We start from the raw sequence: 25,876 nt of genomic DNA on the forward strand, positions 1-25,876 counted from the left end.
TTTTCTCAGTGGTTGCTATTTTATGCTTGCAGGTTTCCATGTTTCTTTTTCTTGGTGGTTGCTACGAGATGCTAAATGGTTGCTTGGGCGTTTTCTGATAGTTGCTTCCTGGGTCTGACCACAGACCTAGTCTGTGAAGACCTGGTGTGTCCCTCTCAGCAGGAGGGGCTGCAGCAGCAGGTGAAGACGTGGTCTGCGTATACCTGGTCTGTGAAGAGCTGCTGTGTGTAGACACAGTGTGTCCCTTTCAACAGGAGCGGTCCCTCTGGCACTCACTGAAGCCACAGATTGTCTAATTAGATTAAGCGAGGCTTTCCTCAGATAATCATTTAGCCAGCTCCTGTTTTTTCCTACGATGGAGTGCTGCTTGTGACTGCGAGCTTGCTGAAGGTCAAACTGAATTTCTGAAAAACAGGCTGGTTTTGGAGATAATTTGTGGTCTTAGAACAGGTGTGCAGACTGCCAGCCGAGGAGCTGTGGCCGGGTTATGGGCTGTTTCTGGAGTTGTGAGTGTGACGGTGCTCAGAGTAATCGGACTGTCACTAATACCTACTGCTGCTGCTAACAGGAGGCGATGGGGGAAGTTTCTGTAAGTAAACCCTTTCTTCTCAGTGCTGCAGTCATGAAGTGACAATAATGTTTTATCAGTAATTACTGGCTCTGTTTAGGTTTATTTCATTTTTCTGCTGTTGTTGTTTAAAAAGACTGCATGTGTTTCTTCAGTGAGGAGGGCTGGAGTTTATTCAGCTCTTTCATACAGCTATAGTTTGTGTAGTCTCATGTACTGCTGTGATGATTAGTTCATTAGTAAATGATCAACAGAGAATTTCTTCAGTACAAATCAAAATTGTCATCTTGCAGCCTTTCTGATATAAGGGTTTGTAGCGCTTTGTGTTTCCTGTTGTAAGTTCAATCACTTTGTGTTGTTGGACCATTGGTTGGAGGCTCCAGCTTTGACCAGTGAGCAGCGAAGCATTATCCACCAATTTGACAATCATGACTTGTGTTCAGCCTGTTCGCATCTCAATAGCTTTTCTTTCTCTGCTTCTGCCTTAAACAGGCTGCTTCTCTCTTGGTCAGATTAAGCCTTGCCTGACTGATTGACACAGATTACAGCTGAAGGCACAGAGGTCACAACCTGGAAGAACAAATATAAAGGCTCTCAGCTCACACACCAATGGGCTCAATGCTCTACACCACACACAAATATCTATTCAGACTGCTCAAAGTAATGTAAAAGTTTTTTTGAATGGGGTTTGAGAACAGGGTGGTCTGCTGGATTGGGATTTGATTGAGCCTGTCAGTTGTGACTCTTGCTTTTCAGTTACCTGGTTGATTGAGGGCTTTTCACTCAGCTACAGCTGGTAACTAACAGTGATGAGGTGAGATGAGGTAACAGGCACGATGCTACACACTGAAATGTGGTCCTGCTGCCCAGCATTAAGAATCATTTTTGCCATTAAGTTTGTTCTTGTTCCTGCTGCTGCCTTTGAACAAAGTGTGCTCAGAGCTGGAATTGGCTCTGGGGCTAGAATGAGTCAGATATGGACTATGGAATAGTTATTTATTTACACGTGACATATTCATCTGTCACTCCCAACACTTCCGAAGGAGTTTTTCAGTTCAGTTTTCAAAATCACGCTGACCGTTGTTTCTTTCCTAACTGACTGCTAAATGCTCTGGTGATACTTGAATATTACATGTTATCAACTTTCAGATGAATTTTATTATCTTATTGTTCGATCATTTGTTGTTCATTGTCTGATTCGGAGCTAGCTGTAGTTTAGAAATTTGCAAGATAGTGATTGAATATTTACATGTTTTCTGACATAACTGATATAATGTATGATAGTGGTACACAGTGGTGATGATATATGTATATTGATATTAGCAAAATATTGTCAACTATCATGATAATGAGTTCAATCATACTGTCCAGTCAGGCTTGTTGCCAGGTTTCTAGAAATCCACCAGTCATTCCAAGATTCCCCATCATAATCCCACCCACACAAGAAGTTTTCACTCACCAACAAAAAACAATGATGTTTTTCAAGGACTTAACCTTGACTTCCAGTCACGGCCTTTGTGTGGAAAAAATTTCTACAAGTTTTTTGTTGCTTTCCCATGAAACCTCTGAATTGACCTGATTTGTCTCTCCCCTACAGTCACAGAGTCCCACTCAGGCCAGATCTGCAACTCAGGCCAACCACTGAGTCTGTGTTTTTTGGGAAGGCCTCTGTCAAGTCCCAGAGGAAGGAGACATGGCCAACAACTCTTTTCGTGGGTCCAAACATGGCCGACGTGGCGAGGCCAACCACGAAGCGGAATTCAGTTGCTCAGTGCAGGAGCTGCGCTCGCTCATGGAGCTGAGAGGAGCAGAGTCACTGACCAGGATCCAGGAGTGTTACGGAGATGTGAACGGACTGTGTGCCAGACTGAGGACATCACCTATTGAAGGTAAGTGAGTTCAGTTTGTGTCTGCATGGACAAACAACATGGCTGACTGCCAGCTGGAGCATCACAGTGCCAGAAATGTGAATCCAAAACTAATCTTTGGTTCAACCACAGGCAGTGTGACACTCCACACTAAATACAGTTTGGTGTTTTCAGTCAGAGCCACTCTGGTGTTTAACAACATTTTAGGCCCCTTCACCAGTGACTCACAGCCTGGTGTCAGTACCATTAAACCACTGGAGGAGATATTAGATTTAGTCTGGCTTGAGGGACTGTTGACTGTGTGATGGTCAAAGTCGAGTGTGACCTCCAGCCTCTGTTGATCCTGCTCTGCTCTCCGTCGGCTCCGTCAGCATGTTCCACTCTGTAAATACTGCTTTTCATTCAAAGAAAATTCAAATAGAGAGAGAGAGAACCGGAGAGAATCCACGCATGCACAGGAAGAACATGCAAACTTCACACAGAAAGGCCCTGCCCGACCCGGGGATCAAACCGGCGACCTTCTCTCTGTGAGGCATGCGCACTACCTGCTGCCTCACCGTGCTGCCCAATTTAAACAAAATCTGTGGTAAATTACTTTCAGAACAGATGAACAAAATAAAGACCAAATATTTAATCAAACTTGGGCTGCAGCAGTTTTCAAAGTTAGAATATTTCAGTGTCAAACAAAGGGCAGCTGTTTTCATTACTGAGTCATTTTCAAATGTTTGTCACAAACTGCTGTTGAATTTCGAGTTTAAACTAAAGACCTTATTTTAGTCATGCAACAACAAGCACAAAGAGTAAGTCTTGGATGCACAAACTATGTGGGTGTCTCTGAGTACACCGACTATTTTGGTTCATGTATGTCAGGCAGAGCAAAATGTAAAAGAAGGGAGGGTATGTATGACATGCAACAAAGGTCACCAGGTGAAATAGAAACTTTTCCCCATCAGTCTGTAAGTATTTTCTGTCTGCTGTCGCCTTTTAAACAGAGGTAAAACATACAAAACAATATTTCAAAAGCCACCACAATAATAACAGTTAATGTTGTGGAGGCAGTAATACTCATCATGTCTGATCAGCATGTAAAGCTTTTCTACATTATGACCTCAGCAACCTCTGCCAAACCCTAGAGGGTGTGTACTGTGTGTTCATGCAGAGGGTGATAAGAGGATTTTTGCATTTTACTGTAAATGCAAAACTTTGACTCCATGACCCCATGACTGTAGGCTTAGACAGAACATCCTGCTGTTTGTATGTTAGCACTTTTATTAGAAATCAGAGGCTGATTAGATTGATTGATTTCCTTCCTTCCATGCACTGCTTGAGTGGATTTCAGTTAATTATATAACATAAAAGCTGACTTGCAGAGACATAGTCCATCCCAGTCAAGATGAGACAAACAGTTTTGGTAATGTTCTGCTGTGATGTGTCACAGACAGTGAATTCAGTGTGTCTCATGAGCTGCATTTCCACCAAACACTTTAAGCATAATACTCTGAAACCCATATCAAAACTGCATCTACATGTACTTACAGCCTAGATCTGTTTTGTTTCCATGGCAAACAGTACTATTAAACGTAGGTGAAGTTGTTAATGGATGGTAATAGCTGTGTCAACCATGTAAGTAGCAGGACATCATATCTAACGTGACACAGTAAACAAAGGAACAAAAACATGATGGAGGACTTTGGATGTTGTGTGTTCGTCCTTCTTGGTATGTGGCTGCTTAATTACAACAAGGAGACAAACTTTGCCTGAGACATAAGTAGCAAGACAAAAGGCTGCTGAAAAGAAGACAATGGAAAAGCAAAAATAACCGTTCTAATGTGTAATGGGGAAATGGCATTGTACAGTGCGCGTGCCTCACAGCAAGAAGGTCGCAGGTTCGATTCCCGGGTCGGGCCTTTCTGTGTGAAGTTTGCATGTTCTTCCCGTGCATGCGTGGCTTCTCTCCGGGCACTCCAGCTTCCTCCCACAGACCAAAAACATGCTCATTAGGTTGATTGGTGACTCTAAATTGCCCCTAGGTGTGAATGGTTGTGTGCTTGTGCCCTGCGATCGGCTGGCGACCGGTTCAGGGTGTACCCCGCCTCCCGCCCGTTGACAGCCGAGATAGGCTCCGGCCCCCCCCCGGAGCCCGAAAGGGATAAGCAGCATAGAAAATGGATGGATGGATGGATGTGTAATGAACTGAACTGAGGTGGATGTCTAAGTGGATTCAGCATGTATCAGTGGACTCAGCCTGCCTTGGTGGACTCAGTGTGTCTCATGCATCTGCCCTTTGGCTTTTTTCCTCCTCATCATTAATTCATTCAGTCTGTCCATCTTCCACACACTCAGTAAACACCTTCAGAATTTCGACTGCTGCTGCCAGAGAGAGAGGTAAAATGTCAGCAGCAGCTTGAAATCAGCAGAAAATCCACCATGCTGATTTACTCCTCTGTGTGTCTCTGTGATGACAGTTTGGAGGCAGATCCATTAACTTTTGGTGTAAACCCAGTCATCTGAAAGCGTATTCAGCATTCTGTTCAATGAGCTTCATTTTCAGACAAGATGAAGAGAAGTGCTGCGTTAAAAACCTGTTCGGACTGACCGAGTCAGCTGCCGTCATGCAGCAGCTGCAGTGTGTCCAAAGGGATCGAAGCATGTCCCAGCATGTTCTGCCCACAGAGGAAAGCAGTCTGCTCCCACAAAACACTACAGAAACCTTGTGTCGCATTATCGAGTTCATATGATAGGACTTCAGTCTTATTTTGTTCAGATTCATTTTGATGCAACCCACATAGCCTAATCCTAAAATATGTTGCTTTCACAGTGTCTCCACTTCCTCACCGAGTGACAAGCCACTGCTATTTACTGTTGAGCGAAGTTCACTGAATGGCAATTGATGGCAGTGTTACAGTATTTTGCAAACTCTGCACACACTGCTGAATAACTTCTGTGGTGTTAAATCCAAAATGTTTCCTCACATTGCTTTTCACTTGATTTGGTGCCATGGTTATCTGTACACCACAGCTTACTATCAAACTGCTACTATCAGCTACTGTCGAAAAGCAGAACAACAGTCAGATTGTACAGAGGACAGCTGGACATGCAATGGGTCAGATGGACAGTGCATTTTAGGAATACTGTTGAGCTAATACACTGCAAATTTTGAATTCAGACAGATTATTACAGATTGACTTTCTTTGAACTTATTTGCGTGGATAATTTTGGAATCAAAAAAATATTCTTCTGAATTGTAGGTAAAACTGATACTTTTCTCCATTTAGCTTATCTTTGGTTCACATGGATGATTATCTGACACACACCTTAAAGGTCAAACTGTTCTCTCATTACATTTCTTTCTGAAGCTGAATATGACCTGTGTGGAGATTCACATCACCCTCAGTGAGCTAGAGCACATGTTTCTGAAACATGCTACAAAAAACCCAAGAGTGTATTTTTAAGAGACAAATCAGATTCATAAACAATAATGATACTGTGAGATGTCACAAAAATACTGAATGACACTCATGACAATGTGTAGTGTATGTTCCAGCTCCAATTGATGCTATCAGATGGAAACATTCTATACATCAGCTTTAGCCCCAAAATAGAGCCTGACAGATCTACATCTACAGCTCTTTGGACATTTTGCATTATAATTTAAAATGCAAAGATAGCAACACTGGAAGGTTCAGTATAATCGGATTGTCGGACTCAAATTCATCCTGCAAGTCTAATAATTATATGACTTATATTTGTCAATGATTACAAATGTTAAATCACTCATGATTTATAATGTTGCATTTGTTATTCAGAGTTTAAAACGTGACGTTAAATTAAATATAAACTCTTTTTAATGGTGTCAGACAGGATCAAAGGAGGACATGTCACTGATGAAGTTTGTTTTGTGTCTCCTGCTGCAGGCTTAGATGGAAACTCGGAAGACATCGACAGAAGGAAACAGGAGTTTGGACAGAACCTCATCCCTCCTAAAAAGCCAAAAACCTTTGTGCAGTTAGTGTGGGAAGCCCTGCAGGATGTCACACTCATCATCCTGGAGGTGGCAGCCATTATTTCATTAGGCCTTTCCTTCTACAGACCGCCAGATGCTGAGAGACAGAGTGAGTTTATCTTTTAATTTTTAACAGTCCCTGTTTGTCCAAGTGAAATCTTTACATTTAATGAACTTGTGTGTCACCAGGCATCACACTGATCAGCTTTGTGGTGAGATGTTAGCTGAGCTGTCAGATGATCACAAAGGCTTCAGTCAGTGAGGGTGCTATGAACTCAATTTACTTTGAATCACAATCTCTGCAGTCCACCATATACGATCCATTCACAGCATGCCCACTCATTGCTTCTCTGCCCCGCCCCTCAGCTCTAATTGAACAAAGCCCTGCCATTTTTTGAAACCCAGCCCCTGGAATCCCCCTGCTGTCTATCACCCCTAAACCACCCAAAACCCAGTCAACCACCCTCAGACCTCTTCCTAAAGGCGTGGACAAGAGGGGAAGACCAGTCCTCCACCAGGGCAATAGGTTTGTGATAACTTCAGTGACCTAGGATGCAGCTATTGATTCGTCCACACCCGCTCCTTCTGCAGTGGAGCCCATGCCAGACCAGCTTGTCCTCATAATCCAACTAAGCACATTTTATGTAAGTATCTCAATCCACCAATTAAGATGTTCCTGCAACTGCCTTAAAAAAAAAAAAAAATCTCCCAGGCGACCAGTTTGTCAAACAAGGTTTCACAAATGGCTTCCATCCAGGTTTACAGGTTATTGCCACAAGCTGCTAGTCAAAGAACCTTTCACGATCGGCACATTTTACAGTCAACCTTTCCCCACATTCAGAATCAGTCCAATTGGCATAGCTGCAAGGAAATGTTCTCAAAAAAAGAGACTCATCATAGACCTTTCATTCTCCCATGCCTCTACTGCCCCAACCATAAATAGCCCAATTCCTATCCTGCAGTATACAACAATTTTCTATCTCGTCCACCTCACAGACAAATATCACCAGCATTTTCAAAGTCCTTCCTATCCACCCAGACTACTGGTATCTTTTTGGTATCGCCTGGAAGGGCGTGTACTACTTAGCAGTGTAACTGACCTTCAGGTGCAAGAGCAACCCAAAAATATTGGGCTCTATCTGAAGCACTATATGTCATCCATCTCCTACATTACTTTCTCATGTCGCCATCTTCACTCCATCGCTGTTTATTCTCACTGCTAGGTCAACTCAGTTGCTCCATCTGTATCATCTCTCAAGGTCAGTCCTTCTTGTCACACCTCCTTTCCATGGCTATCCATTTCTCCATGACCATATTATGTTGGATGATGCAAATAAGATGGATTTAAAACTAACACCAGTTCCTCTCTTCCTGGAATGGCAATGACAATGGCCACGTCAATGAGCCAGAAGATATTCAGCTATTAACACATGCAGCCCCCTCTGTCTGTTGGCTTTGGTGGATACTGTGGCAGCAGGTAGTTCTCGGTCGAATGGATGCCCAAATTCTCATCCATCACTAATTTCTCCCCCCTCTGTGAAATGTACCAGTCATCATCACGGCTAGTCTTTGGAGGCATAAATGGTCCAAGAGGATTATTGCCATCAACGCCAATAACAACGCTGTTGTAGACATTAACAAAGGACTGTGGCATTGTCCAGAGTTTATGTCGAGACTTACCCTGGTTTTGGCCCAACAATCTTTGCACATCCCAGACCACAAAAACACAATTGCTGACTCACTATCTCGCATCTTAATACAGAAATTCAGACAAGTGGCACCAGGCTCCAACCCTCCTCTGGCTCCAGTCACACCATTTTCACCTCCATCACCTATCCACAACCCTGGTTTCTTCCCTCATCCCTTCATCCTTTACCCTTTGTCCCCTTATCCCTTCATCCTTCGACCCTCATCCCTTGACCCTCACCCCTCCATCCCTCTATCCCTTCTTCCCTCACCCCTCCCTCTGGACCTTCAATCCAACCCTTCTACTTCATCTTGGCCCTCCGCCATCCATATTATGCAATAACTTATTGTAAATCCACGTCTATATTGGAATAGTCTTTGCTAGTAAAATACTATGTTATGTATGTCCTCTGCTTCGTTACACTGCATTCTAGCTCACCTGCTGAGCAGCTGCCTCAGCCTAAAGCGAACTACAGTTCACATCTCACATTTTACTTAATAGACTCGTGTTTTAGTGCTTTTACTCTCACGTTACATGATTTTGATTTGTGATGTGGCCTCTTTTCCATTTATGACCATTTCATTTAACATTGGCTGGTCATAACATGAACTGTAATATAACTCTGAGTAGCTTGTGAAGTTCACTCATCTGTGGTTATTGAGATGCACTCTGCTTCTTTGAGGGTGGGTCACTCTGAGTCTCTTTAGCTTTTGTCTATTGTTACAGAACTGCTATCACTGCCTGACTAAAGTGTGGCCTTGGTGAAACTGAATACTTTGGCTCCAGCGTGTTTACTAACCTCCAAAATACATTGTTGTCGCCCACAGAAAACTGCAGTCTCAGTCTCTGTCTATATATTCATCGATGCATTGTGTTATTTCTTCAGCTCTGAGACTGTTATGTGGAAGCGAGGCTCCAAATGCTTATTTCAGGCTCCTTTGGCCTGGCTGAAGCTTCACTGTTGTGATTTGAGCTTTCTGGGTGGCAATGTGCCAAATGGCTGCTCATGTTTGATGTGTTTCCCGTCATGAAGTTGACTGTCGGCAGTATTTGCAAGTTGCTTTGCATTTCTGTTACCTTTTCGCCTTTGTCAGTGGGAAAACAGGAAAACCGAAATGTTGCCAGATATCAGCTCTAAATGTCAGTGGAGCATTTTCAATCTCTTTTTCATTATCGGCACGTTCATCCATTATTTTCTCATTGGCATTATTTTTAGTAGTGCTTGGTTTACACGCAAGGGATGATGGGAGTCTGTCTTCTTGGCTACTGTGATTGTGCCTTCCGTTCAAACAAAAACAATACAGTTATTGATAAGGAGAGGTAGTCAATAACCATGTAATGTCACAGTAGATAGCCTCACAGTCCCACAGTGTTGGCTGTGGCTTTAGCTGTTTTAAATGAGCCTTTTCATTCAATGTACCTCCTCATCACCAGTCACTACACAACTTATACCTGCATTTATAATTTTGTGCCTGGTTACCTGTCAGCCTTCATCATCACAGTCGTTATCATCCTCTCACAAGCTGCAGTTTCCAGATTTCAGTCTGAACTTGATGTATAGCTCCCTGGAGCGATCTATCTTGACAGCAACATGAAGAGACCTGCTAGATTTGAAATTCATGTATGTTTCCCTTTCCCCTTAAAGAAATGAAAGGTCAGTGGTCACTTCCTGCCAGGCTCCACTGTTTAAGTGTGTAAAGAAGTAGGAGAAAATTGAATTAACATTGGCACACATTCAGAAAACTAAAACTTGTGTCTCCTCTATTCAGACTGTGGCAGTGCGGCTGGCGGCATAGAGGAAGAAGGTGAGGGGGAGACCGGATGGATTGAAGGCGCCGCCATCCTGCTGTCAGTGGTGTGCGTGGTCCTGGTGACAGCCTTCAATGACTGGAGCAAAGAGAAGCAGTTCCGTGGCCTCCAGAGCCGTATCGAACAGGAGCAGAAGTTCACTGTGGTGCGAGACGGGCAGGTGATCCAGATCAAAGTGTCTGAGATTGTTGTCGGAGACATCGCACAAGTCAAATATGGTGAGAGAACGAAAAGCATACACTCAACAGTGTATAATTTATCAGCTCATAATCATTAGAAAGCAACACTTAAGTATTTCCACCCTTCCACTGCTATATCAGCTCCAGATGATGTAATGATGATGTAACATGATGACCTGATGAGGGTGAGTTGTTGTTACAGTGTACCTGTGTGTTGGTTTCCAGGTGACCTCCTCCCTGCTGATGGTGTCCTGATTCAAGGAAACGATCTGAAAATTGATGAGAGCTCTCTGACCGGAGAGTCGGATCATGTCAAGAAGAGTCTCGACAAAGACCCCATGTTGCTGTCAGGTGCTTCACTCTCGTCCATTCTCATCAAATTACAGCCAAGTTCAGTGTGACCTGAGATGTTATTGTCAACTCTTACCAACCATTCTGCTGTCCATTTTCCACTGTTACCTCTCAAGTTTCCACACCTCCAGGCTGAACACAAATCCTCTTCCTACACTAAAATAATCCAACTCTGAACCACCTAATGACAATATTTCTGTATTGACTATATGACCAAAAGCCAATGTCAGGATTATTATTTTATTGATAGTATATATTTATAGTCACCACAGAGTAATGTGATGATTAAAAAAAAGATACATTTAGAGGCATCCTATTGGATCAGAGCTCTAATGACTGTTGTCTTGTTCTCATGCTGGGCTCTGCAGACATGCACACATACTCACAAAGGGTGCTTGGCTCCAGTGTTTGCCTCTCAGAACTTAAAACATTACAGTTTGCAGCCTCACCGACTGCATGTGACTCCTTGTTGATGATTGGGTCGTAGGTCTGTGCTCTGCCCAGTCACAGCCTCCTCCGCTTCCTTCCAGACAACAGAAATCAGATAACAAATGTAATGTCACAGATAAAAAGAACATGGGTGCAAATGGGAAACAACATGCATGCTGTACAATGTGACGTACAGCCACTGTAAACATTTTAATGGTCACATATTACACTCATTTTCAGGTTCATACTTTTATTTTGTCTGTCTGCTAGAGAATGTTTACATGCTTTAATGTTCAAAAACACATTATTTTGCTTCAGCACATCTATTCACCTCTATTCTGTCGCACTCTATTTTAGTGCCTGTTTCTTTAAGGCCCCCTCCCATAAAGCCCAGTCTGCTCTGACTGTCTCACTGGCTGAGCAGACACTGTCCACCGTCCTCTGCAGTGTTTTGACCATTGCCAAGCTGTGGGCGTGGCTATGGGCAGTGACTGTATAGTTGTGACATCACAATTTTATGGAATACCTAATGACTTGTTGAGAGACGCATTTTTCTGAGGTGGGGCTGCTTTCACATTATTTAAATAGCACCTAGACCTACTTTATAATCAAAATCGATGTGACAATCTCACTGTCGGCAATGCTCTGCAGAGGTCTTCCTGTGTACTTCAAGGAGATCTGTCCACAGCTCCCACTACTGTGTTGGAGAGCATCGATGAAGAGGTCGACCTGAGCAAGTATGTAAAAAATAATTGTCGTGGACAGTGCGCACAGAGCCGAGAAGTTGTTATGCAGGTTGGCTCGGCAATGTGACTGGATGAGAACTGACTGAGGTTGCTCACAGACTCTTATTATCAGTCAGTTTTATTACTTTTATTCTTACATTCTTGGTTTGGATAAGGCCCCCTCCACCCTACAAAAATCTTTAACAGGAAAAAAACGAGAACTGTCAGGAGGAGCAACAGAGGAGGGATCCGTCTTCCCGGATGAACAGATATGCAGTACATGTACAATGTTTATTGTTTATTAGCATCCCCATTAGTTGTTGCGGTGGTCCAGCGTCTAACGCAATGTGTACAGTCAACATTGAATTTACACTATATAGAGTAAAAAATAAAATCATAACATTTACATCAAACAATAAAATGACATCAAACCCCCACATATACAGAACTGAGTGATATGACTCTATACATTATTGTTTTTCATGGCATTGGTCTTTGGTTGGGGTAGTACACATCCTCACCTTGTTTGTTCTTTCTCTCTCTCTCAGGTACCCATGTGATGGAGGGCTCTGGCAAGATGGTGGTCACCGCTGTAGGCGTGAACTCTCAGACTGGAATTATCTTCACACTGCTTGGTGCTGGTGAGGAAGGTGACTGTGAGGGCGAGGAGAAGGCTGAGAAGGAGAAAAGGAAGAAAGAGAACAACAAGAAGAAAGATGAGCGGAAAAAGAAAGAGAAGAAGGATAAGAAAAGTAAGTTCAAGATGTCAGGATGCTGCTTACCAGTTCTCATAATTCACAGATTAGGGCTTCAAGTGTAGAAATAGTTGAAATTCAATTTCAACAACTGAACTTGAATTGACTGTATTTATATAGCACCTTTATCCAAACCGCTTTATAGTTTGTCTCTCAACCACACACACACACACACATACACACACACACACACACACACACACACACACACACACACACACACACACACACACACACACACACACACACACACTCTCACTTATCAATGCAGGCTAAGCTTGGTACCAAAAGTATTGGTATTCAGGGACAGTTTTTCCTCTGTTTGGTTGAAATATGTTTATGGTTTTGTATGATAAGCTAATGCCTGTTATTGCATATTTTATTGCAGATAAAAAAGACGACAAAGGCAAGAAAGGTGAGCAGCTTCAGTACTGTGAGATATCTTATATGACTGTGAGTGTATGTGAAAGTTGTACTGAGCAGCAGCTTCGGCTACCTGAGGCTGGCTGGTTTATTCACAGCTGAATTGGTCTTTGTGGACTGTGAAACAGTGTAGAATACAACAGGAATGTCTTTGGTCATAGTGTCACACAGTCACAGCTGATTTTCCCTCTCCTGATGTGTGTTCCTCTTCCCAGTTATGAGAGGTCTCGACAGTCTGGATCAAACTTCTGTTTTCTTGTCTGTTGTTGTGAAATGATGTCAGTCTCAGCTCAAGTACTGTGACCCCAGTAAGCAGATCATGTTTTGGCCATGACATGGGTTAACAAATTTTTTATCTCCACGGTTTCCTGACCTCATGTCACCATATGTAAAACGATCCCACTCAGTTTCACACAGATTCAGATTTTGAATTTAGAAAAAAGGAAGCAGTTCATCAGCGCATTACAATCACTGCACAGAGACAACAGTTGGATCAGTGCATCCCTCGATATCAGCCAGACTCACAGAACTTTGGTCTGCAGCTGTTGTTGTGTCACTAAATATAATTTTGAAAAGTTTGCAGGTAAGAAGTTAAACACTTACATTTCTAATATATTTTGTCATTTTATCTAAATAATGCCTTTTTTTTGGCACTTTTTGCTTCAACATTTCCAGTTAACAGTGTGCAGGTGAACACAGCCCAGCTGACCTGCTGATGTCAAACTCCTTTCAACTTCACAGGGGATGAGTTCAAACTTGGCGTAAAGGCAATGGATCTTAGTAACACAGCCAATCAAAGCTGAGCCCCAAATAGCTTAATTGATTTATCAAACTAGTGGTGAACATACACAGACTCACTCATACCTATCTCACGCGCAGTACTGACTAAAAACTTGCACAGTGCATCCATCATAACAGGACATGGATCGATCATTTGGAGTGAAGTTTGTGAATCTGTACATCATGATCATCTTTGCTATTGCTGTGTAGCATCTTGTAAGCCAATATGTGCTGTGAAAATTGTGAATCAGGACATTTAATCAATCAATCAGTACAAAAAAAAAATCTGTTAGTTTACAAGAGGTGGTTCTGATTAGAATGGTCAAGGATCCTGCAGGAGATCAGGGGTCTTCGGTGGATCTCAGGTTCTGATGTCATTCACACTCAAGTTCCTCTTGGGTCTGCACGTTTTCTGGTCCCTGGCAGGTCCTCCTGGTTCCAAGTGGTCCCTGTGGTCTGACATGGTGCATTGTATGTCCCTGTGGCCTGAGCAGTAGCAGCAGGTGCTCCTGACTCTGTTGATGGTGATTAGGACCAAGCAGATTATCGGCCTTAAGCTCGGCAGCTGCTTTCTTCTTCTGCTGCTGCTGCTGCCTGCCTGTCCACTAATAACCTCATTACTGAGCTGGGATCAGCACGCTCACACACGCAGAAACAAACACACACACTTACAGATACCCTCACTCTCTGTGAGTTATAGTGTACCTTAACTATGTTTATACTGCTATTAATTGTTACCATGGTAATAAATTCAAGCACATTTGATCATATCTTCATAAGGATCCTCCCTGTTTTATGATCTTCCCCTGTTTTAAAGTGGAAGGCTCTACTCTCCATGTTTTCATTGTTTTCTTTATAAATTCAGTATAATGTGTAACAGAAATCAGTACATGTCATTCACCCTTCTGTTTGTCTGTTGGACACTAGTGCTGTTTTCAGTCACTGATTAATTCCAGTCAGTTCTACTTTTCCAGTGGTTCAGTTATTGTCAACTTATCCTGCAGATGTTCCACATTAAAAGTCTTCCAGTGGCTCAAATGGAATAATCCCTCTCCTTTTGCCATTTAATGCAAAACATCTTCATGGTGTGTTGATTTCATTGACCACAGCTTAACAGCGATAGGAAAAACAGCAAGCTAACCTAGTAACCTAGCTATTATTTAAGTAAGTGACTATTATTTATCATAGATTAATTTATTTTATTTCAGAATGTAGGGTTGACCCACGTCAATAACATCAGCTTGACTTGAAATATCAGTCGTGGTTTTGCTGGTTTGTGTCAAGCCACCTGAATGTTGTATTGACTTCTTGTTACCGCTGTAGGAAAAAACAAAGATGGAGCCACTGTGGAGATGCAGCCACTCAATGAGGATAGAGAACCACAGAAGAAAAATCTCCCCAAGAAGGAGAAATCTGTCCTTCAGGGAAAACTGACCAAACTGGCTGTGCAAATCGGCAAAGCAGGTATGGATGAGGATCAGATAAATAGTCAACAGTTAATGAATATTAGATTAGACTCAACTTTATTTTCTTTACAGAGTTCAAGGCAAGGCAATGTGAACACATTAAGGTGTTTTAAGGAGGAAATTTAAGGAAACTTCAAGTGTCCCATTGAATTCAAGTTACCAAGGAACATCAGGGCACTGATCACCCTGTCAGAGAGTGTAGGGTAGGCCATTAGTACAACAGGATGTGCGATTTGGTTTTAGGTCTAGATTATGAAATATATCTGTTGACCGCTTGCTCTAATTTTTTGAGGTTTGGCATAGTGTTAAGTTGATAATGTTTAAACTTACTGAGAAGAGAATGAGGAAGAGAAAGTCGTGAAACAAAAACTTTATTTGATCAATCAATCAAAGTTTATTTCCGCATGTAATCATATAAAGTGTGATCATGAACAGCAATGTAACTCTGTATAAATCTCAGGTTTGTCAGTGAAGTGTTGACATTGACAAGACATCACTATATAGACATTAGAGATTCTTTCAACACCCCCAACTCTGATTGGCTTCCAGTGTCCCTGCATATGTATAGAATCACAATGATGTAGGAGTACACCTGAGTGCTAAACACCACCTCCCTGCAGAGTGGCGCTAATCCACAATGAAACAATCTGCTAGACTTTTATTGTGACAGTAAAGTGGCCTTATCTGGTTGACTCACACCAGCAGACATGCTATCCTGTTATTCACCTCCTTGTTCAGCACTTATATGTAGTCTCTTTATGCTTTATTACTGCTTATTATTTGATGTGTTCTGGTTTTGTTGGACCTGATGTGTGTTTACAGACTGCAGCCAGTATCTATCAGCATTACTGGTTGATCTACAGGAGGTGACTCTGGAGCTGTCAGAGCATCACTTGGGTTTATTTTCATTAGCCAACTGTTGTGTTCTCAGTCTAGTTTCAACTGAGATTTTTTGTTTGAACCTTTGGGAGTTGAACTGTGGGTTTTGTATTGAGCACTGACTGCCTCCTTGGCTTGGAGGTCTACGAGCTTTTTCTACTTCAGTATCGAGTTGTCATTATGGATTTTACATATTTTTTAAGGAGTTTGAAAGTCTTTGTGTCTGGATATGGTAAAACAGTACCATCTCTTTGCTGAAAGTCCTGCTCTCTGCTCCAGTCTGCAGGACTGGTTTTAGTCCAAGGACTCTCAGTGTGGTTCCTCGGAGGGAGTCTGAAAGGCTTGATAAACTCAGGCCCATCAGGTTTACAGCTGAACTTAAACCTGCAGTGCAGAACGTTTATCTCCCTCTTCTGGAAATGAGTGTAATTACATAAACACTCTCGATGGGGTTTAGGATACCACAGGCTCGGCCATGCTCCGAGTTCCTGAATGTCACCACACAGACCAGATTAAACTCTGGTATATTGTAAAATACAGAGATTTAGCCACTGATGTTGGGCTTAATTCGCATTGTGTGAATGCCCCACACTCCAGCATTAACTCTCTCTGTCTGTCTGTTTTTGTTTTCAGGTCTGTTCATGTCGACTCTCACTGTCCTCATCCTCATCACTCGGTTCATGATAGACACCTTCTGGATTCAAGGGGTTTCCTGGGCCAACGAGTGTGTGCCCATCTACGGGCAGTTCATGGTCAAGTTCTTCATCATTGGTGTGACGGTGCTGGTGGTGGCCGTGCCCGAAGGTCTCCCTCTGGCCGTCACCATCTCCCTGGCTTATTCAGTCAAGGTCTATCTATCTACGGTGTTATACAGCCTGTCACCCTGAAAGCATTCATTCAGTCACATCATGTTCGTTTCCTTGTCATATTTGCGATGATTTTATAATTTCCTTAAATGTGCATTAATTTTGTCCTCCTTGGTTGGAGCAGTGACCTCTTAGTGACCTCTCCAGACATTCTTGAATCAAACACTGTTCGTTCTGCAAATATCTTGAGTACATTCAGAATAAAGCACACATGTGACACTGCTTTCCTCCTTTTTCAGAAAATGATGAAGGACAACAACCTGGTCCGACACCTGGACGCCTGTGAGACGATGGGCAACGCCACCGCCATCTGCTCCGACAAGACAGGCACGCTCACTTTGAACCGCATGAGAGTGGTGCAGGCCTACATCGCTGGCCGCTATTACAAAAAGGTGCCCGAGCCGAACCTGATCCCTGCCAAGATCCTGGACCTGCTCATTGTGGGCATTGGGGTCAACTGCGCCTACACCACCAAGATTATGGTGAGCTGTAAAAAATAGCAGTCCATTCAGGAAGCTCTGTGAGTTAGGTATTTGGCCTTGAGAGCATGTTTTTTTGGAGAGCTGCCGCAGCAGCCCAGGACTCATCTGATCACTGCATCCTGGATCCACGGCACAGATCAGAGCACCGAGGAGACAAACAGGTTCAGCTACAAGATTTAAATAGTATGAGTATTTTTCATCAGATTCCTTTCTGTCAGTTCACTGCTGAGCATTTTTTTCCATAGACCATAACCATAGAAGACTTCACTCTGAACCAGCAGGCAGAAAACACAGTGACAATGTATTCTGACAGTTAGTGGTCTGCTGAAGCTAAACCTTACTTTGTTGTCATTTGGCTGTTGTGTCTTGCTGTTGGATAGATATTAAAGTCATGCGCTGCTGCAGTTGATTTGTCTGAGATTTAACATCTTCCCTGCTGCTGCTTCCTGCAGCCTCCAGAGAAGGAGGGTGGACTGGCTCGCCAGGTGGGAAACAAGACTGAATGTGCCTTACTAGGACTCTCCCTCGACCTGCACCGAGACTACCAGACCATCCGCAACGAAACCCCAGAGGAGAAACTGTTCAAGGTCTACACCTTTAACTCTGTGAGGAAGTCCATGAGCACCGTGCTTAAGAACCATGATGGCAGCTATCGAATGTTCAGCAAAGGGGCCTCTGAGATCCTGCTCAGGAAGTAGGTTTACTGTTGTTGCTGCTCACACAGCTCTGCGCTCAGTTAGGTGATGATCACGTGATGATCACTTTCCTCTGGTTCCAGGTGCTGCAAGATCTTGATGTCCAACGGCGAGGCCAAAGTCTTCAAACCTCGGGACCGAGACGATCTGGTAAAGAATGTGATTGAGCCAATGGCGTCAGAGGGCCTGAGGACCATCTGCCTCGCCTACAGAGACTTCCCCACATCTGAAGAAGAGCCGAATTGGGATGACGAAGCCCACATCCTCACTGGCCTCACCTGCATCGCTGTAGTTGGCATTGAGGACCCTGTACGACCTGAGGTATGTTTACAAATGGCTACATGGAGGCAACCAGCCAATCACAGTAAAAAGGGCCAGTATTTCTTTGTTTTTAAATAAATAACAAGTATGTGAAGCTGCTGTCTGACTGTTATCAGTGTTAAATCTTTCCATCGTATCGTTTCTTTATTTCTTCAGTGTTGTGTCATTTGTCCGGAGCGCTCCATAAACCTCAAGGTGTGTCATTGCTGTTTCATCTGTTGGTTTCATCAGGTACCAGAAGCCATCAGAAAGTGCCAGCGGGCCGGGATCACAGTCCGCATGGTGACTGGAGACAACATCAATACCGCCCGGGCCATTGCCACCAAATGTGGCATCCTGCACCCCGGAGACGACTTCCTGTGTATGGAGGGGAAAGAGTTCAACCGACGGATCCGCAACGAGCTGGGAGAGGTCAGACAAACACAGACTGGAGTGTCTCTCCCGAACTGGACATAAAGTTAATCTAACACTCAATTTAATGAGCCCATGACTGTAATGCACATACAGCCTCTGCAATATTTCTCTCTCTGTTAAATTAAAGAGTGATTTTGCTTTCCGATTCAGTTGAATAGTTGTAGGCGCCTGTAAAGGTGAAACTATACAGATTCAGAAAAGACAAATGAAAAATACCTCACAGCCCTTTTCATTCTCTTGTAGGGACACCCAGCACTGCTTTACGTGAGCAGCACTTCAGTCTGATAAACTGATTTAAATTTATGTTTTGCATCTAAAAATAATTAATTATGTTTTTTCTCTTTCTCTGCAGATTGAGCAGGAGCGGATTGATAAGATTTGGCCAAAGCTGAGAGTCCTCGCCAGATCGTCTCCAACAGACAAACACACTCTGGTCAAAGGTGAGACACAAGGCATTTTCAAATGCTTTATATATCTGTAAACACTAGTAAAAGTGATAAATACAGCAGATGAAGCTGATACAGCTGATTTTAAGGAGCCCTCCTCAATCCTCATGTCGTCAGTATGTGTGCCTCAGGTGTGTCTGTGTGTTATTATCTCAGGTATCATCGACAGCACTGTGCTGGAGCAGAGACAGGTTGTCGCAGTAACTGGAGATGGAACAAACGACGGTCCTGCCCTCAAGAAAGCAGACGTTGGCTTTGCCATGGTAGCAACTGCCGCTGATGTCATCAAACTACTGCTCTAGTTAACTTTGTAGCATTCAAGAACGTTTTTGTAAACAGTCAGAGCAACCTTTAAAATGTTTCGAACCTCCGCATGATGCAGCCCAGTGCTGGTCTAAACTTAAGCTCAAGGCCAGGTTTAGCGTCAGGTTTACCTAAAACAACCCACACGCTGTATTCTGTAGGGCATCGCGGGGACGGACGTGGCGAAGGAGGCGTCTGACATCATCCTGACGGACGATAACTTCAGCAGCATCGTGAAGGCCGTGATGTGGGGCAGGAACGTCTACGACAGCATCTCCAAGTTCCTGCAGTTCCAGCTCACCGTCAACGTGGTTGCTGTCATTGTGGCCTTCAGCGGAGCCTGCATCACTCAGGTCAGAGCCATCTGACGCTGCCACTCAAGCTGGTGTTAAACTCTGATAATGTTTTGATTGTTCCTTATTTAGTCATGAATATTTTACGTTGTAGAGAAACACTTGAAGGTTATTAGAGGCTCACACACTCACAACAATGGCGACCATGCTACCATGTAAGCTGCTGGCTGTTCTTTGAAAATATGAGCAACACAATATAAGCATTGCCAGACTCATACTTTAAACAAAAATATGTCTTTTACATTAGAAATCTACTTTTTAAAATTGTCCAGGCAGCAGTTGGCAGCAGTGACTGAGCTGAAGACAAATAACATGACAGATAGCATACATGACATACAATAACCTCTGAAAGTCAAATACTGTAGAAAGTTAGGGAAAACGCTTCCTGAGACTCATCAAACACTACATTCAGAAAGTAATTTTTTGTCTAAAAACGTGAATTTATGATCAAACTCAGTTTTCTAAATTGTGATGAAAACCTTCTGAAACTCGTTGGGATATGCACTTTCCCTGATGACAGATGCTGACTGTAGATTTGCGTGTCTTTCCAGGACTCTCCTCTGAAAGCTGTCCAGATGTTGTGGGTCAACCTCATCATGGACACCTTTGCCTCATTGGCTCTTGCCACCGAGCCGCCAACCGAGGCACTGCTGCTCAGGAACCCGTACGGCCGCAAGAAGCCGCTCATTTCCCGCACCATGATGAAGAACATCCTGGGACACGGCATCTACCAGCTGACCGTCATCTTCACCCTGCTCTTCTTTGGTCAGTGAACGCACCACAGCTTCATGCTCTGAAACAGAGCCACATTATTTCTGATCCACATAAATCTTAACACATTTTAATGCATTAGATGTTCTGTCCATTGAGACTCAGATATAGATTTGCTTGTATCATGTTTCCATTCTTGCTGTATAGAAGAGTATTGATCAGGGGAGGTCTGAGACAATAAATCATATATATTGGTTATTGTAGTGGTGTGATTTTTTGTAAATGACTGGATTCTGGGAGGGATCGGGTTGATTTCCACACCTGCTCAGCAGTCTTTCACCCTTGCTCTCACAGGTGAAACAATGTTTGACATCGACTGTGGCAGGAACGCTCCCCTCCACGCGCCGCCCTCTGAGCACTACACAATTGTGTTCAACACATTTGTCCTGATGCAGATCTTTAACGAGATCAATGCCCGGAAGATTCACGGCGAGAGGAATGTCTTTGAGGGCGTCTTCAATAACCCCATCTTCTGCTCCATCGTCCTGGGAACCTTCCTCATACAGGTAATCTGCGTTGGGTGAGACAATCATCACACCTGGTCAGGTTCACAGTGTAAATACTTTCTGTATCGCTCTCTCCTCCTGTAGATCATCATTGTGCAGTTTGGTGGTAAACCATTCAGCTGTGTGGGTCTGACAATTGAGCAGTGGCTGTGGTGTGTCTTCTTTGGCCTCAGCAGCCTCCTGTGGGGACAGGTGAGACACTTTTTATCATTATTTTGATGAAATAGAAGAAGATCACCACCTGACCAATGGTGACAAATGAGAGTTGGGTCCCTGGGCGCCCGTCGACTGGCAGCCCACCGCTCCTGGTCTTCCGTCGAGGAAGGACTGACCATGGATGGGTCAAAAAGCGGAAAAGAATCACAATTGCATGGCGTGTGCAGTTTCCCCCCTCAACTATGCATGTTTTGTGTAATGTAACGAATAAAGGAATTCTTCTTCTTCTTCTTCTTCTTCTTCTTCTTCTTCTTCTTCTTCTTCTTCTTCTTGAAATGAGGAGGGTGACAAACCTGTGCAAACCTATAGTGTTTAAAGGGCAGTCGCGTGGCAGTTGGGGACAGTGCCTCTGGACTGGCAGACTGGGGTGGTGGTCCCTCTTTTTAAAAAGCTGGACTGAAGGGTGTGTTCCAACTATCGGGCATCACACTCCTCAGCCTCCCTGGGAAAGTCTATTCCAGGGTACTGGAGAGGAGAATCTGGCCGATAGTTGAACGTCGCATTCAGGAACAACAATGCAGTTTTTGTCCTGGCCGCGGAACACTGGACCAGCTCTATACCCTCCACAGGGTGCTTGAGGTTTCATGGGAGTTTGCCCAACCAGTCCACATGTGTTTTGTGGACTTGGAGAAGGCATTCGACCGTGTCCCTCGCGTCATTCTGTGGGAGGTGCTCCGGGAGTATGGGGTTGGAGGCCCTCTGTCGAGGGCTGTACAGTCCCTGTACAACCGAAGCAGGAGCTTGGTCCGCATTGCCGGCAGTAAGTCGGACCTGTTCCCGGTGAATGTTGGACTCCGGCAGGGCAGCCCTTTGTCACTGGTTCTGTTCATCATTTTTATGGACAGGCGCAGCCAGGGGCCAGGGGGGTTCAGTTTGGGAGCCAGCAGATTTCGTCTCTGCTTTTCGCGGATGATGTTGTCTTGTTGGCTCCCTCGAGCCAGGACCTTCAGCATGCACTGGGGCGGTTTGCAGCCGAGTGTGAAGCAGCTGGGATGAGAGTCAGCACCTCCAAGTCCGAGGCCATGGTTCTCGACTGGAAAGAGGTTGCTTGCTCCCTTCAGGTTGGGGGAGTTCCTGCCTCAAGTGGAGGAGTTTAAGTATCATGGGATCCTGTTCACGAGTGAGGGAAGGATGGAGCGTGAGATTGAAAGGCGGATCGGTGCAGTGGCAACAGTAATGCGGTCACTGTACCGGTCTGTCATGGTGAAGAAGGAGCTGAGCCAAAAGGCAAAGCTCTTGATTTACCGGTCAATCTACGTTCCTTCCCTCACCTATGGTCATGAACTTTGGGTCATGATCAAAAGAACAAGGTCCCGGATACAAGCGGCTGAAATGAGTTTCCTCCGTGGCGGGGCGCTCCCTTAGAGATAGGGTGAGGAGCTCTGTCACCCGGGAGGAGCTCAGAGTAGAGTCGCTGCTCCTCCACATCGAGAGGAGTCAGCTGAGGTTGCTCGGGCATCTCTATTGGATGCCCCCTGGACACCTCCCTAAGGAGGTGTTCTAGGCATGTCCCACCGGGAGGAGGCCCCAGGGAAGACCCAGGACACGCTGGAGTGACAATGTCACTCGGCTGGCCTGGGAATGCCTTGGGATCCCCCCGGAAGAGCTAGGGCAAGTGTCCGGGGAGAGGGAAGTTTGGGCGTCCCTGCTCAGACTGCTCCCCCTTCGACCTGGCCCTGGATGAAGCGGGAGAAAATGGATGGATGGATGGATGGATGGATGGATGGATGGATGGATGGATGGATGGATGGATGGATGATGTTTAAAGGCTCTTTGTTTTTTCTTTGAAAGTGTCGCTGTGCACCTTTCTCCATCACTCCCAGTCAACAGCCAGGTGCTCACTTGAACTAACGACTCTGTGTCTTGCACAAAAAGCCTTCCAACGCTTGACGGGCAAAGTTAGTCAACTTGTTGAAGTTGATGGGAGCCAGTGAGAGAGTTTTTACATAGCAAATGAAAACAGGAGCTGGTCAGAGAAAACAGATTAAATATACTTATAAAATGGTAGAAATTATACATGGTTCTCTCATAAAAACTGCTTCTTAACCTTCAGGTGGTCTCAGTGACTGTTTCAGGCCACAGAGGAGCAGGAAGTGCTGCTGTTGTGTCAGACTGCGTTAAAACATTTGTCTCTGTCGTCCTCTCAGCTGGTGTCCAGTGTCCCCACTAGCTGGCTGAAGTTCCTGAAGACAGCGGGTCATGGCACGCAGCAGGAGGAGATCCCTGAGGAGGAGCTGGAGGAGATGAAGGACCTGGATGAGATCGATCATGCTGAGATGGAGCTCAGGAGGGGCCACGTGCTCTGGTGCCGTGGCCTCAACCGCATCCAAACGCAGGTATGGTTTCACCTTTAAGTGGTCTTTTCTCAGAACAGCATCTGTTCTGACTGCTGATTACTAGAACTCTGGAATCTCAGATTCAGGACTGAATCTTTGTGACTGTCAGCTCAGCAATTGAGACAGAGTACAAATTAATCAACAGGTACAAGTAGGGATAGATTCAGGATAGATTTGTTTCTATCAGATATTATTATGATCCACCATTGAGAATAAGACCCAGGGAGAGAAACACCAGAATTGTCCTTTGAATCCCTCAACCCCCTCCTCCATCAAAACCTGAACTGGCTGTCTTCCCTCGTCTTTCAGATCCGTGTGGTGAACGCCTTCAGAGACAGCGTGTCTCCCTACGAAGGTCTGGAGACGCCTGAGTCTCGCAGCTCCATCCACAACTTCATGAGCCACCCCGAGTTCCGCATTGAGGACTCGGAGCCTCAGATTCCCCTGATTGATGAGGCAGACGGCGAGGATGACTCCCCGACCAAACGCAACTCCATCGTCATCCCACTGCCACTGACAGGAGTGTCCAACCTGCCGTCGCTCCCATCCTTGCCCAACCAGAACAACAACGCCATGGACCGCATGGTCCCGCTGCATAAGGACGCTTCCAGGTCCGGACTGATCCCGCCCAACTCGGCAGGGCTGCCACCGTGTCCGGGGAGCCCCCTGCACAGCCTGGAGACCTCACTTTGAATCCCCACCCCCCAACCTGACCACTTTCTGGTACGATGGTCTGTTCATACTGTTTGATACATTAAGAGCTCTGGTTCTTCTGAGAGCCAAGAAGTGAAAAACATTTTAAAAACAGACTCATCTGATTGGTTCTCACCAGGAGTTCATCTGCTGGGTTTCAGCATCCAGGAAGCAGCAATGTTTCCAGGTGTGTTTGCAACAGCAGGTTCACGCAGACTGTTTCCTTCTTTACTTTAATAGACATGAACTCTGTTCACAGTTGTTTAGGAGAAGAGTGTTTGTGAGGTGCTCAATCAATAATCAGTTTCTGGTCTCTAAATATTCATGTTGATGTTCAGACGTAGTCAGAGCTCATTTTAATCTGCCGCTGTGAGCTGATGGTGACGAGTTCAGGTTAGTTTTGTGTCGAGGTTTAACTTTAAGGATCTGTGACTGAAATGTTTAGTCAGTCAGCTTTAATGGGGGGTGGGGGGTATTCTTACAGAAACGTGTGTTTGTAGACAGAAAGTTTAAAGTAAATGTCTAATGTTGGATTTCATGAAAGTTATTAAAAGTTAAAAAAACAACTTCTGATGTTTGTGACATGGCTTCACATCAGACAGAAGAACAGAAGTTAACGTCTGATAGAGAACAAGCTGATGATTCCGCTTAAAGGCATCTTGACTTCCTGAAGTCCAGTAGCCAATCAGAGGCTCCACTGCTGTGACCTGCAGAAACTCCGCCTCCTTCACGCTGAATGTATGACATCATAGCTCCGTCAAGTTTCTGGCTTTGCCTCATTCAACACATCACACTCGGGCTGCAGTCAAAAATATTCCACCCTCTGTCTTTTCCTAAAAACTTTTCCTCGACCTTGATGGAAAACATCATGATGTGAAGGAGCGGCTCCAGTTATTGATTCCTTACGTGGGTCCGCCATGAAATACTGACAGAAGCATGACACTGTGGGACAACATTGTCTCCTTTTGTAAGGATGTTCCAGTGTCCCCTATCCTAAAAGAGACAGGGAAGGAAGCACTGAAGCACCTTTCCTTTGAACTGGACGAGCTCTGATCATGACTGCCACTTAGATGCCTCTGGGTCATTTCACTCAATGAGGAAACCTCCTCAACAAAAGATGCTGCTTTAGGTCCACGGACGGGACACAGACTGAGTCTCAAATCTTTCACGCTAAAATATTTAACAAGAACATGAACAGTGGACTCATATGAAAAGCAGTAGTTAAACTACTACAAATCCTCTCTAACAGCATATCAGTGACAGTCAGGGATGAATAACCAGAACAGTGCAGTGCATCCTCAGGCTTCACTTAACTCTGATAGAAGGTTTATACAAATAAATCCGTAAAATTTGAACCAAACTGGATGAAATTAGAAGAAAGAAAGTCTTTGTTTCATCTCACAAATGTTGCTTCTTTGTTCAGCTCTCAGTCGTGGTTTGGGGGAGAAACGTTGAATTTTTAATAACTAAAGGAGATTTTTCTAAAGAGATTTCTAAAATGAAGATGAAATATTGTGAGGAAATGCTCTGAGCTTTGAGGAAAAAGTATTTG

General features: G+C 44.3%; 1 protein-coding gene across 2 annotated transcripts; it reads left to right on the forward strand.

Moving 5' to 3' along the window:
- Positions 1–239: 239 nt before the first annotated feature.
- On the forward strand, positions 240–25,016 carry LOC139337179 (plasma membrane calcium-transporting ATPase 1-like). Of its 2 annotated transcripts, XM_070971656.1 has the most exons (21): positions 241–589; positions 2,166–2,457; positions 6,351–6,548; positions 9,896–10,153; positions 10,340–10,465; positions 12,168–12,371; positions 12,763–12,789; positions 14,901–15,041; positions 16,556–16,770; positions 17,028–17,270; positions 17,723–17,964; positions 18,049–18,286; positions 18,518–18,697; positions 19,053–19,140; positions 19,303–19,409; positions 19,611–19,802; positions 20,354–20,567; positions 20,868–21,079; positions 21,164–21,271; positions 23,443–23,631; positions 23,941–25,016. In XM_070971656.1, the coding sequence occupies exons 2-21, from the start codon at positions 2,262–2,264 to the stop codon at positions 24,322–24,324; spliced, it is 3,762 nt and encodes a 1,253-aa protein (XP_070827757.1). In that variant the 5' UTR covers positions 241–589; positions 2,166–2,261; the 3' UTR covers positions 24,325–25,016. The 2 variants fall into 2 exon arrangements, with proteins under 2 accessions (XP_070827758.1, XP_070827757.1); XM_070971657.1 differs by lacking the exon at positions 12,763–12,789 and having other exon boundaries at positions 240–589.
- The last annotated feature ends 860 nt before the right edge of the window (positions 25,017–25,876 follow it).

This window comes from Chaetodon trifascialis, chromosome 10, assembly GCF_039877785.1.
Source record: "Chaetodon trifascialis isolate fChaTrf1 chromosome 10, fChaTrf1.hap1, whole genome shotgun sequence".
Classification (NCBI taxonomy): domain Eukaryota; kingdom Metazoa; phylum Chordata; class Actinopteri; order Chaetodontiformes; family Chaetodontidae; genus Chaetodon; species Chaetodon trifascialis.